General features: G+C 41.4%; 1 protein-coding gene across 1 annotated transcript in view; it reads left to right on the plus strand.

Moving 5' to 3' along the window:
* The first annotated feature begins 7,114 nt into the window (after positions 1–7,114).
* TTC39A (tetratricopeptide repeat domain 39A) overlaps positions 7,115–12,419 on the plus strand; it is a 29,994-nt gene continuing 24,689 nt past the window's right edge. The window contains exons 1-2 of the mRNA XM_010182681.1: positions 7,115–7,152; positions 9,027–9,131. Coding sequence (XP_010180983.1) covers positions 7,115–7,152; positions 9,027–9,131 — 143 coding nt within the window. The remainder of the gene's footprint in view (positions 7,153–9,026; positions 9,132–12,419) is intronic.

Genomic DNA, 12,419 nt, shown 5'->3' on the forward strand with positions numbered 1-12,419 from the left:
GGGGGTGAGGGCCGCTCGTTACCCGGATATGCTGCCCGCCTTGGTTTGAAGCCTGTAGATCGAGTTTGGTGCCTGTCCCAACCGGCTGTGGGGAGCCGGTGCCTTTGTACCTTCAGCAAGCCGCCTCTCCTCGCTCTTTTCTTGGGGCTGGGGACGCCGGGCAGGCGCTGCCCAGGTACGGCCCATGTTGGGACCAAGCCATTTCGCAGGCCGGTTTTGCGACCCAGCTGCGCACAACTCTAAGCTAGCAACTCCGTCCGTCTGCTTACCAGCCCAGATCCAGTGACTGATGCGGCAGAAGCTGTTTTAATTTCTTTCGGGGGCTTTTTATTTGTCTTAGACAGAAGCTGCCATCTAATTAGCTTAACCTGTGCTGCAGTTCCTCAGTAATTCGATGCAAATTAACGTGGGTCTTTAAAGTGTTGCTCAAGAGCGGTGTTACGTCCCTGAAGCCTGTGGAAGACCAAGTTTTTCTCCTTGAGCTCCTGTTTGCACAGCTCACAGCGCACCTTGGCAGTGAAAGCCTTGCGTTAATCGCACAGTAAGTCGGTGCTTTCTTGCGCAGCCTTAGGGACAGGCTGCAGGTGGATGACTTGACTTGCTGCTGTCCACGTGTGCACTTCCACTGCCCCTAAAATACATAAACGCCCACTGCGTGTGAGGGAGTTGATTCTTCAAAAGCTGAATCAGTGTGCAAATAACATTCTTCCCCAGAGATGCCGACACGTTAAATTTTAAACGTGGCTGTGTTAAAGGCCTGCTTGTGGATTCCCTGTTTGGCTTTTGAAATTCTCTGCTTTACAATCTGTGCAGGAGTAGAAACTTGTAAGAGTGCTGTTGTTTGTGAGGTCAGCAAACCATTTCTCAGCTTGGAAGAGTGGTAAAGGATCCATGCATGGCTCTTCATGAGGTGGGGGAAGTGGTGTTTTGGTCTCTTCCCCTCCATGCTTCCCCTGTATCTTAAAGTTGAAAACAGCAAATATCAGCCCAAGTTTTCAGTTTGTCTGCAGAAACCATGATGGAAAGTGTTTTTTGAATTTTATATAAGCTACACGTTAGTGCTTTTATTTTGTGGCATCTCTATCAACTCTAGAGTTACTACGGACAGCAGGTAGGCTAAGGGCACTTAAAGCAGTAAAGCCCTGCAAGATTGAAAAACAGTCTGTTAGACCTGCTAATGATCCAAAGTGATGCGTGTGTTAGTATTTATAGTAACGATACACAGTTTTGTTGTCACGTTCTCTCTTGGTAACTGTAATGGGCCAAGAATTTATTTATTTTTTACTCTAGGGTGGGAAGGTGGGCTGTATGTTTGCAATAATGATTTTAAATGGTATCATTAAATGACTTCTGTGTCTTGTATTTGTACTCACAGTAGTAGAAGCACAGGCTGAGAGGTGGTGACAGTGACTGCGTTGCGCTTCAGAAAGTTTTGAACGTACAGAAGACTTTGCAAACACGCTCAGGTGCAGGAAGGAGTTGCTGAATTCTGCTAGGTTGGGCGGGTTGTCCCAGGAGTCAAATGGTGTCACTGCAGCTGCTGGAGGACGGCGCTGGGTCCTCATCGCCTTTCTGCAGCTCCATCTGCTGGAGCCAGCTCTCGCGTTCCTGTGTGACACCGCCGGGATGTAAAGCGCGCCAGGTGTTTTGGTGACTGTACTACAAAAAGTTGAAATACCAGGAGTTTTTGCTAATTTTTGGGGAAAAAAAGCATTTCTTTCTTGTCGTTTACATTTTATGTAAAATGGTCCTTTAAAGCCCCTAGAAGCTCCTAGGCAGTGTTTTTGCAGGGCCGAGCTTGTGGTTTCTTAGGCTTTAGATCTGTTTTGGGAATAGATTGAAATTATTAGTTCATAGTGAACTGGTTTGAACTAAAACCTAAAGGGAGTAGGGGTGATGGAAAATGACCTCCCTTTTTGCAGACTTTCAGGTTTTGTCTTCATTTTGGTAATAAAACTCTCAGCCGTGTTTTGTGAAAAAGGCAGCTGTCAGAAGAGCGTGAGTGTTAGGAGGGTCGTTCAGGTAGACTTAATGGCTTGCATCTTGAATGCAAATCAAACAGAATGAAAGACTGAACTTGCATGTAATTTTATCTTTTTGTCTCTAAAATTGTCATGCTGAAGTGGTGAAATCTTATTACTGTGTCTGCATCAAAATTTTAAATTTTGGCCAATCTGTGTTTCTTGTCTGAAAGGGAAAAAAGTGCCAAAACTTGCTAAGCATCAGTACAGACTGGTTCATGGTGAACATTTTCTCGAAATTGCAGCATTCGTGTAAGTTTCTTTAACGCTGAATATTTGTTCTCTTTTAATTTTGACCCTGTGTGAGCTGATTTCTTCTGTGTCTGCTCCAATAGGTTATTGCAGTTCCAGGATGGTTGGGTTGAAAATTTGTAATTTGCAAGGCTATATTGCACGTGTATATGTTTTTTCATTCTGTTTGATGCAGGCAGTTCTTCTAACTCAGAATAATCGCTCACACCGATGAATTTAGCCTCCTGAGAGCAGTCATGGCAGTACAACACGGAAAGGGAACTGCAAAAACTGCACCAATACTTTTTATTTGTCTGAACAAACCTATCTTAATGAATTTATTGCATTGTGTGCCTGTTCAAATACAGGATGGGAGCTGTGCACATAATGCAACCCAGATCCTGCTTGGCGCAAGTTAAACAGCGGTGAAGCTGCAGGCAGACACAGGTCTGCTACTTCCCTGGACTTTGTTCTGCTCACTCGACTGCTTTGCCCCAACCTTTACTCTTGTGGGATTTCACTGAAACAGAAGGGCCAAGAGCTTGGGTGTCTTTTTAACAAAAGACCTCTGGCATTGCTGGGGCATAAAGACCTTGGTAGCTTGAGAGCCATTTTAACTTCAAAAATAAACTATGGTACGTCTTGAAATACTGGCTGAGATCTCCTGAATTCCTGAGTTACATCACTGTTGTGTCTCTATAACACAGAGTATTTGGAGAACATGAAACCTTTCCAATTGCTTTGTTGTTGTTAGGAGTAATGGCATTTCTGCAGCACCGAGGAGTCTTAGTCACAGGCCAGAAACATGTTCAAGAACACAAGAAGATGAATGCTGAGGTATTACCAACTTGGCACGTAGAACAGGAAAGGAGACAGTAGAATTAATTTTCTTGCATTAACTTACTTGTTTTCGAATTATGAAGAAGTTTCTGTATTGTCTGAAAACCAAGTAGTAACAAATAATTGTGAGAACTGCTTACTGGTTCTCCTTTTCATGGCAATAAGAGCATCATTCATTCGAGATTATTTCTGATCTCGTGTGGTTTGGGAAATGTTTGCAAAAGAGAAAAATAATTCTTCCCAAGTGATGTGGTTTTTGTTTTCTTTGAATGTAGAGATTTCTTTCGGTCTCGAGCTCAAAACATTCATAATGCAGCGTTGCTCAAAGCAGTCATCTGTTTAGAAAGGTGGTGGTCATGGCTGTGGGAATGACCTGTCAAACTGGAAAAGGCTGAAGAAGGTAAAGCACATAACATCTCTGTGATTATCCAGCATGGTGAGAGCAGAAAGTGGCGTCATGGCAAGAATTTCTACATTCCGTGATATTTTTGAAACCACGCACTGAGAAGGACACCTGGGTGTCAGCGACCGTACCTTCCACACATGGTGCCCTGCGTATCAGCAAGTCAGGTCGTGTTCGTGTGGTGGAGCTGTCTTAGGTGGTGTTTTGTTAAGAACTGAAACGCAGGCCTTTGACCTGTGCTTTGGGGTGCTCCTCACATCTGCGGGTGGTTTGAGGTGTCAGCACTGGTGGAGCTTTGGTAGCCCAAGTGCCACACTGTTTGCACAGAGCAATGTGGGTTTACTGCTCCTTCCTCTTTGGAAAACACAGAGCCACCTTGGGCGTGTGAGACTGATCTCTTCAGTTCTGTTTCATGCTCTAGAGAGAGGTTTTAAGATTTTAGTACTTTTTTTTTCTATGTGGCTAGAAGCAACCCTAAGTTTCTTTAGAGTAGAGAGAATGTAATGCTGATAGTTGTTCCTGTGTTTGCAGTGAGCTTTCCACCATCGTAGAGTAAGGTGCACTGCCGAGTTTATGCACTGTTCATGCAGGTAGCTTAAAACAGTTGCAAAAATACGTGTTGGTGCAGTCCAGTCCTTTCTATCAGTACTACTCGCGTGTGTGCTGCCTTTTATTAGCTTAAGATGAGCATTATGCAAAAGTTGAAACTGTGCGTTACACAGAGAGCCCTTGATGTAAAGGGAGTAAAGGAGGTCAAAACGCCATGTTGTCCAAATCGTTAAATATGAAATCAAGCCAGGACCCGGTGTATTCACTAGAGCAGCTTTGGTGATGTTTCTGAGTAAGATGAAAGCAGTGTCGGCCGTTACTGAGCCCAGTTGTGCTGGTGCTCTTCAGGCCCCTGTGATAGAAGGTCCCCTGTATGATTACAGAGATTTTTGCTGCAAAATTTATTTGGAAAGAGAATATAATCTTTCCATTAGATGCTTTTCTTTGATCTTGCATCTCACGTGCTCTTCGTGTTTGGTACTAGTCTGTATTTGGGAAAACATGGTGTGCCTCCACTTCTCCCTGCTCCCAGAGTCTCCTGATCATGAGAAGAGTCGAGTGCTAAGTCACCAGCGCGGGGTCTTCTCTGCGGTGCTTTCATATCAAGTACTGCTTGACTCTTTGTGTGTGCTTCTCTTCCTCCAAATTAAGTTACCCGTGCACACTACCTCAGCTGACTCATGCAGGTAATGTAGATTTGGCAGAAATATGCATCCATATTTTTGGGTATGACTGATTTAACTTGCTTTCGGTCTTCACAGTACTGAGGGAGCTCTTGTATTACTATTAAAAGCATTACTACAAAGGCACAAACTTCACACTTACTTGTTTTGCAAAGTTCTGATAGTTACTGAGGTAAAATGAGTCAGTAATTCAGAATTTTTCCAAATACAAGGTTCAAGATCCTTTTTATTAATGAAATCAATAAAACCCAATGACTAATCATAAAGCATATGTTCTGCAAATGTAGAGTAGGAAAGCAGTCAGTATCATGCACACAGTGAAATAAAACTGATGCAGAAATATGGTAACTCCCATGCTCAGAAAATCCTCCCTCTTCTAGCTTGTGACCATGGAAAACACCATGACTCTTTAGTTTTGAACGTGCTTTACTTTACTATTCAGAAATTTAATTTTACCTCGTCCTGCTTATTTATTTTGTTTGATATTGCTGTTTGCATAAAAAGGATCTGATGTTTAAGTATAAAAGGACATTGCTTAGGGTGTCGTAAGTAATTGTGCCTTCTGGCTAGAGGCGATGGGGATGCAGTGGAGTGAGGAGATCAGGACTTACCTCAAGTCACAGGATATGGTGTAATTCAGGTTTGCGAAGCACCCCCAGTCATGGTTCCTGGTGCAGAGAATGATGATTTCATAAATAATAAAAACACAATGAGAACCGTATGACTTTCCTTGCTAAACCTGCTGCCAAAAAAAGCAAAACAGGAAAGAAGCTTCTAAAACCAATGGGGAAGTGGCCTAAATTTGGAAATAGTTCAGATCTTAATTTTTTTAGATTTGTCTTCTTTAGCTAAAAGAAAACATTGGTACGTGTGGGGAAAGAAAGGTTGCCTGCTGAAGGTTGTCTGAGCATATAATTGTTTCCATAGAAGTGATAATAAAATAAAACCCTGCCAGCTCGAGTCTTGAAGAACTTGGCAGAAACACCCAGAGCCTTCACCGTACAGCACTTTAAAGACCATTTGAAGAAATATTAGCAATTTAATAAACAGCTACTGAAAATCATGAATAGTCTTTTCAGAGTAGCTCATGGTCCTGCCATGGAAGCACCCTGGCTCATTTTAGGTTGTAACCAGTAGTTATTCCCAAGAGAGAAAAAACCCAGTAATGTCTTCTATGGCTTGCTGTGGCCCAGGTACACAGTGCTGTTAGGAACAAGTAATGGAGTCATTAATGGGGCAGCCTGTGGATCTATTACAGTAATTTTTATACTAAATGCAGCACAGGCTTTTCCTGTACAGGATGTCATAAAAACAGCAAGAGATTTAATCAGTATGTTAATATCTTCAGAGTATCTTCCTGAAATTATCCTTCGCTTGTTTATCATTTCTGGGTCTACCTTCAGCAGTTGATGTCTTCATTATTGGTACTGATTTGTGTAATCTAACAAATAAGACAATGTATAGGAGAAAGTACATATAATTTTTAACATTAGATGCTCTGGAGAAACTAACTTACCTAAGGAGATTGTAGCTGATCAACTTCCATAGTACAGCTGTTGTAACGAGAGAGGTGACTGCTCTTGCTGCTTGTAGCTGCCCTTCTTATGTACAGGACCAGTACTGCTGACTTGCTAGCAAGGCGGTCTGGGAGCATACACTATTGTATTTTAGGCAAAATTGTCCAGATGAGCTCACTCCATTGGTTAAATTGTTTATGCCAACCCACCCCATTTGTGTGGCATAAAGAGAGGTTTTTACCAAGAATGCGTCAAGTCTTGCTACTTCCAAAAGTGATGGGACCTACCAGCAAGCAGCATTTTGGCTGGTGGATCGAAGCCTTTTTGTGGGGAATCCTTGCTGGGGAGAAGTAATTTCTTGTCTCTCTTGCCTGTTTCTCACATTTGCAGCAATTAATGCCGTAATTCTCCTGCGTGGCAGCTGGCCTCATTTGACTCTGTTCTGGTTTGTAGGTTTCCAATGTGGTCCACTGCCACATGCAGTAATTTTTGTTGTTTCAGATCTGTAATTACAGGGATATTTGACTTCTGCCTAGTCTGTACTGAACGAAAGACAGCTGATGCTGCCTGATTTCAGACAGGTCGCTAGATCAAAGATATGCTGGCAGCTGCCAGCACCTTCTACATTAGTAGTAAGTATCCAGTGATATATGAACTTCACTTGTCGTGGACTGGCTTCCAAATTGCTCATTTGTAGTGTGTTGTAAGTGAACTAACGATGCTCATATCATCCGTAGTGGCCAATCAGAGAGTACGGTATCGCAGGCAGACTGCCCTACCCTGCGCTGTGTGACTGTCACCGGGAGCTGGTTAAGCAGTACCCAGTGCTGCTGCTGAATGTTGGTTCCTGAATGCTGAGCAGGCACACGAATGATTATGTCAGAAAACACAAGAGATTTAGCAGAAAGGTAAGCAGCGTTTCCATTTGGCTTAGAGGCAGTCCTGATCCTGCTGTTGAAAGCAGGAAGGAATCTGCAGCCCACTGAAGCATGACTAATCAGTTTGCTAAAATGCTTCGTGCTCTCTAGTTCAAAGTATTTCTTCCTTATTGTTAACAGCAACAAATGGCGATTTGTAGCATTTATGTAAGGTGTGTATTGCATTCAGGCCTTAAACTCCTTGCTTGGGATCTACATCAAATGTCAGTTTTCCTTGGAGCATCAGGGAAGTGTGCAACTTGTATTTTTGCTGTCCCTGGGGGTGGCACTGTGTTAATAATTATTATTGCAGAGAAGATGCCAAATAATTATTACATTTTATGTGTGCTTTGAACTTCATTGGTGTTTTTTTTTTACTTTGGCATCTTTCTGTTTCAAAGGAAAGTTTTGAAAATGTTTATTTGTATTGAATGGGATAATTCTCCTGCATGACAAGAAACAAACAAACAGAAACCCCAGGTAAAATGTTACTAGTCTAAATATTTCAAAACGGATGAGAATGTTTTATGTAGTGTTAAATATGCTGTTTGGTTCAGGGACACAGAATTGAAAAGGGCAGGTAAGAATTGTAGTATGTGCAAACAATAATTGGCACAGTTTTAATTATTACAGTGGGTAAGACTCAGAATAGTAAGGCAGCCGTGATACTGTGTTTGTGTGAGACGGATGCCAAGACGTGATTAATCAGTGGTTGCAGAGCACTTGGAGAGTCCCTTGGGTGCAGAAGGGTTTGCAATGTATCTGAAGTCCGATGACAGCAGCCACTATGAGCAGTGTCATATAATGTTTCTCTCAAATTTGTAAGCCTGTTTTTCATATACGTAATTGTACTCTTTTTTTTTTCTTTGCAGTCATTATTCTTAAAACCAAACCCAAGCGACTGCTGCTGTCAGTGGTTATTACTGATGCTGGCTGGCTGTTCTGTGCTCCCCTGTCTTTTCCTTAAGATACCAGGACTTTTTTTTTTCCTGTTTTTCCTTTCAGCAGGCTATGTACGTGTTGTGCTGGTTTTTTAGGAAGTAACATAGTTTCTCAGTCATAAGGCAGATCACATCAGCCACAGCTGCTCAAAGTCAGGAACATGAGGATTTATTTGTATTTTGCTGGGGAGTCTTTTTGTACAGACTTGTGTGCAACGTATTAGTGCAATATAGCTCTTTGATCATGGGATGCAGATGTTTCAGCTGTCCTAACACTGGCCAGGTTACCTTAACTTTGTTAGTGCAAGGCCTTACTGTTTCTTCTGTAGATTTTTTTTTTGTCCAGCGGTTATGGTTGTGGTGAACTTGGGGGTAATGTACTCAGCTGCTCTGTATTATCCTGATTGCTGTAACCCAGAGACCAGCTGAGAACCCTTGTGACAGGTCAGGCTGATATCTGAGTGCTGTCAAGGAGAGAAGTACAGCCAGAGTAAGCCACTGAGATAATCTGCTGACTTGGAGATGCAGCAGCAGTTTTTTGTCTGAGTGGAGTAGCACTTCTTAGGGATGGTGATGTTCCCAGGAGCAGGCGCAATGTGACATTTTAACCCACCTGCCAGTCTGTAGTGGTCACGTTGCCGCACTCCCACATGGTAAGTTCTGCACGTCCAAGCTCTTATTTACAGCACGTGCCGTTTATCTTATTTTCAGAAAGTACAAAACTTGAATTGCTTTCCACATATTGCAGAGTAAGAGCATAGTTCAAAAAAACCCCACAAATATGGTGGAAGACTTTCATTTTTTGCAAACCCTAGAAATGGAATAGCAGGTTATATGTGAGAATAAGGCTGGAATTGAAGATGAGGAGTTCACGCATAGCAGAAGGAGAACATGCGCTGAGTTTATTCTCTCTTCTTCTGGCAGGTCACCTACATCAGACCTCAACACGGCCTTGCATGAGTGTATGGCAGCTCTGGATTTATTTCTTAACAACAAGTTCTCGGATGCTTTAGCTTCTTTACAAGCAAAGTAAGTTGATTACTGTTACTAGTTTTCCTCTGTTTTTCTTTACTTGACCATCTCTCAGGAGCATTGACTAGGCAGCTAGTTTTCTGTCAACAGTTGATAAGATTGCAGAGTTTTGTTTCAGAAGGGGGTGGTAAGTTAATATGTTAAGTTCTGGGGACAGGATAAGTGCTTTACACTTGGGTGAATAAACAGCAAGATTGATCAAATGTAACTGCAGAAAGTGCTGAACTGTTGTCCAAAGAAGGAGCTCCTCAGCTGTAGTACAGTGTTTGCTCCTAGAAGACTCAAAACCATCTTCTGTCACTTCCCCCCCGCCCCTTTCCCATGTTTGTCTGCGTACTGTGAGAATTTGAGAATTTATAGTTTTGTGTCTAAATGAGCAACTGACCATGAATTGCCAAATTTGGGACATGTTAATTTAGATTTTAAAAGATTTTTTCTTTTTTTAAATATTGCTTATGTTGCAATTGAACGTTGTGGTCATGCACTGTTTCCTAAATACATTGCAGCCCAGCTGCAAGCAGTGTGGGCATAAAATAGCTTCTGAGTAGTGTTTTGTCTTTGCAGTGTCTGTGATTTTTCATACCCTGTCCTGAAGTTACCTGGGCTTGGCTTGTTGAAGTCTGTGGTTAATTCACTTTTTTGTCCCCCAATGTGTTCCATTTATTTTTGAGCCATCAGCAAATTAGATTATGCCTTCTTTCAGGCCACTGGAACATGAAACAAGTGAAAATTGTAGGTGGTAATGTGTTTGATCAGGGATAACTGCGTTGCTGAGGTATCAGCCTCATTCTTTGATGCCAGAATCTGTAGCTTAACCATGTTAAGTACACTCTGTGAAAGACATAAATGATAAATTGTAGACTCAGATGTATTAACAACACTGGTTTTATTCACAGCAGTGTTGTGTTTATATATCATCAGAAGATACAATAAAATGGTAAGAAGAGTAACTGTGTTTTCATTAAATACTGGCAGTAAAGCCCTTGTGCCCATCTGGAAATGATTACTCAGTGCTAAACATAAAATAGGGAGATATTTTATTGAAGGGGGTTCCCAAAACACTGCAAGAGCTAGTGAGGCTGTGGGGTTCTTTTTCTGTAAAGGCATTTCTGTCTGTTGGGTATGGTTTTCGTTCAACTGTTGTTGGGCCTTGCAGAACATATTTCATGAGCTGATACTCTGTTTTTTTATGTGACTGTATTCAACACTGCAAAACAGTTTTGAAACTGATTTTTCATCTTAGCCTGTTACTATGAGGAGGCTCTTATTCCTGTTGTCCTTTGGCAGTGAGGGAGACACACATTTAGGATCTTTGCAAGTGTAATGCAGAAACAGGATGCTAAATTTCCCCACAGATGATATCCATTATGGACACACTCCATCTCTTTAAGGAATAAAAGCTGTAGAGTGGGCACATGTGGCAATACTGAGTATTTTCTTTAGGAGTCATCAGTTCCTCACTGTTGCCTTTTAGCGTGCCAAGATTTGAAATTGGTTTTCACAGTCCATAAACACACTGTCTTTGTTTAAAGAAATATTTTTCAGTTTTTACGTACTTGTAAAGGATTTCATATCATAGATTTTGCAGCTTTACCACATACTTTGTAGGACATACTCTGCTCTGTATTGTGCTCTTGCAGAGTCACTAGATTACTCACGTTTGGCTTCTACAATAAGTGTGTTTTCGACTAATTTGTCCCATGTGTAAATGAGAGGAGATTTGGCAATTTATGAGAGTTAAAATCAGAAGATATCTCCTAGCAGCTTAAAAATAAGTATCTGAGGATGGTGTCTAGACTTGTGTTGAGGTAAAACTCTTTTTTCCTGTTAGAAAAACAAATTCATCATAAAGAAGAGATCTCTTTTCATAAAAACATAATCTGGCATTTTTGCTTCACATTACCTAACTTTTCTTGTTTCCTCAGCTACCTTTTAGGTCTTTGAGTCAGTTTTCTTTATTACCATTAACAATCATTGTCAAATAGTGGTCTCCAATTATGGTTTCTGCAGTAAGTTTAATTAAATTGTTCTTTTGCCTGGAGTATTCGCAGTAAGTCTAAGAACTCTTTAAAAATTCCTTAAATTCAGTCAGCAAACACAGCAGTGATTTTCAATACATAACCTGTTAACTGTGACAATGAGTGACACGGAAACATCCTCGCTCAGGTGCTTGTTTTCAGGCAAGAATAAAAGCCCTCTCCATCAGCCCTCAAGAAAGGGCAGTGCTGCCAGATAATAATGACTGCACCATAGCTGGAGAACAGGCATGTGGCACAACTCCATGAGTCCTGAAGATATGACTTATAATCCTCTTATTCGGCCATGTGATACCAGCTCCTGGTATAAATCATTAATCGGAATATTAGTTGTATTTGTGTTACAATGGCTTGTTAACTGCAACAATGTCCTGGGAAAAGTGCTGTTGAGGAATCAAAAGAAGAAAGAAAAATAAAAAAAGCTATCAAGTTTCATTCTGTATCCACCCATACAAAATGCAGGCCTTAAAGCTTCTGGCAATGAACAAGGATGTAACTGGCAACTTTAATTGTACATTAGCATAGATAATGATTACATTGGTTGCATTCTTCCCGCCGACCTGCCCCTGAAAAAAACCAAGAGTAAATATAAGTGTTGATAAATACCAGCTGAGTAATGATAAACAATAATTGTTATCTCCTTTAATATATTAGAAGCAGAATAGATGAGACAGTTGACTAGGGCAGGAGTGATTTGGTCTCAGAAGCAAATTACTGGAGAGGGACATCCCTCTTCACCATGTGTGTGAAAAGTATCGATTTCCTTTAGTGCAGTGAATTTAATATTGACCTGCTTTGATTTTGAGAGCAGATTTTGAAAGAGGACTATCTTAGTGCCTTTCCTGTGCTTTGAATTTGAACTTCTGGAAGGGTTTTGTTTTAGTGAATATGAGATGAAGCGTGCTTCTGTACGCCCACTGAGGCTGATGAGTAATCAGACAAACAGGAACGCTTCATCAGGCTGGCATTATTATAGGGTGTTTATTTTTTGTCTACTTTGCATTATTTACTGAAAGAATTGCGATGCAGGAGGCCATATCTGAGCTGATTTTGACTCTACTGGATTTTAAAGTTCTCCATTATCTGTCTGTCCTCCTTACTCGTGCTGGAGATGAGATGTCTGCGTAGTCAGGGGCTCATAGTGCTTACGGCAGTAGGTGACTTCCCAAAATGGCTTTTATGACAGGTTGGTTTAGAGGTTGGTTAGAACCGCTTGTTAGGTGACCTGTGGACGTGACGAGGGCAACTA

The sequence above is a fragment of the Mesitornis unicolor genome, unplaced genomic scaffold, assembly GCF_000695765.1.
Source record: "Mesitornis unicolor isolate BGI_N332 unplaced genomic scaffold, ASM69576v1 scaffold2714, whole genome shotgun sequence".
Classification (NCBI taxonomy): Eukaryota; Metazoa; Chordata; class Aves; order Mesitornithiformes; family Mesitornithidae; genus Mesitornis; species Mesitornis unicolor.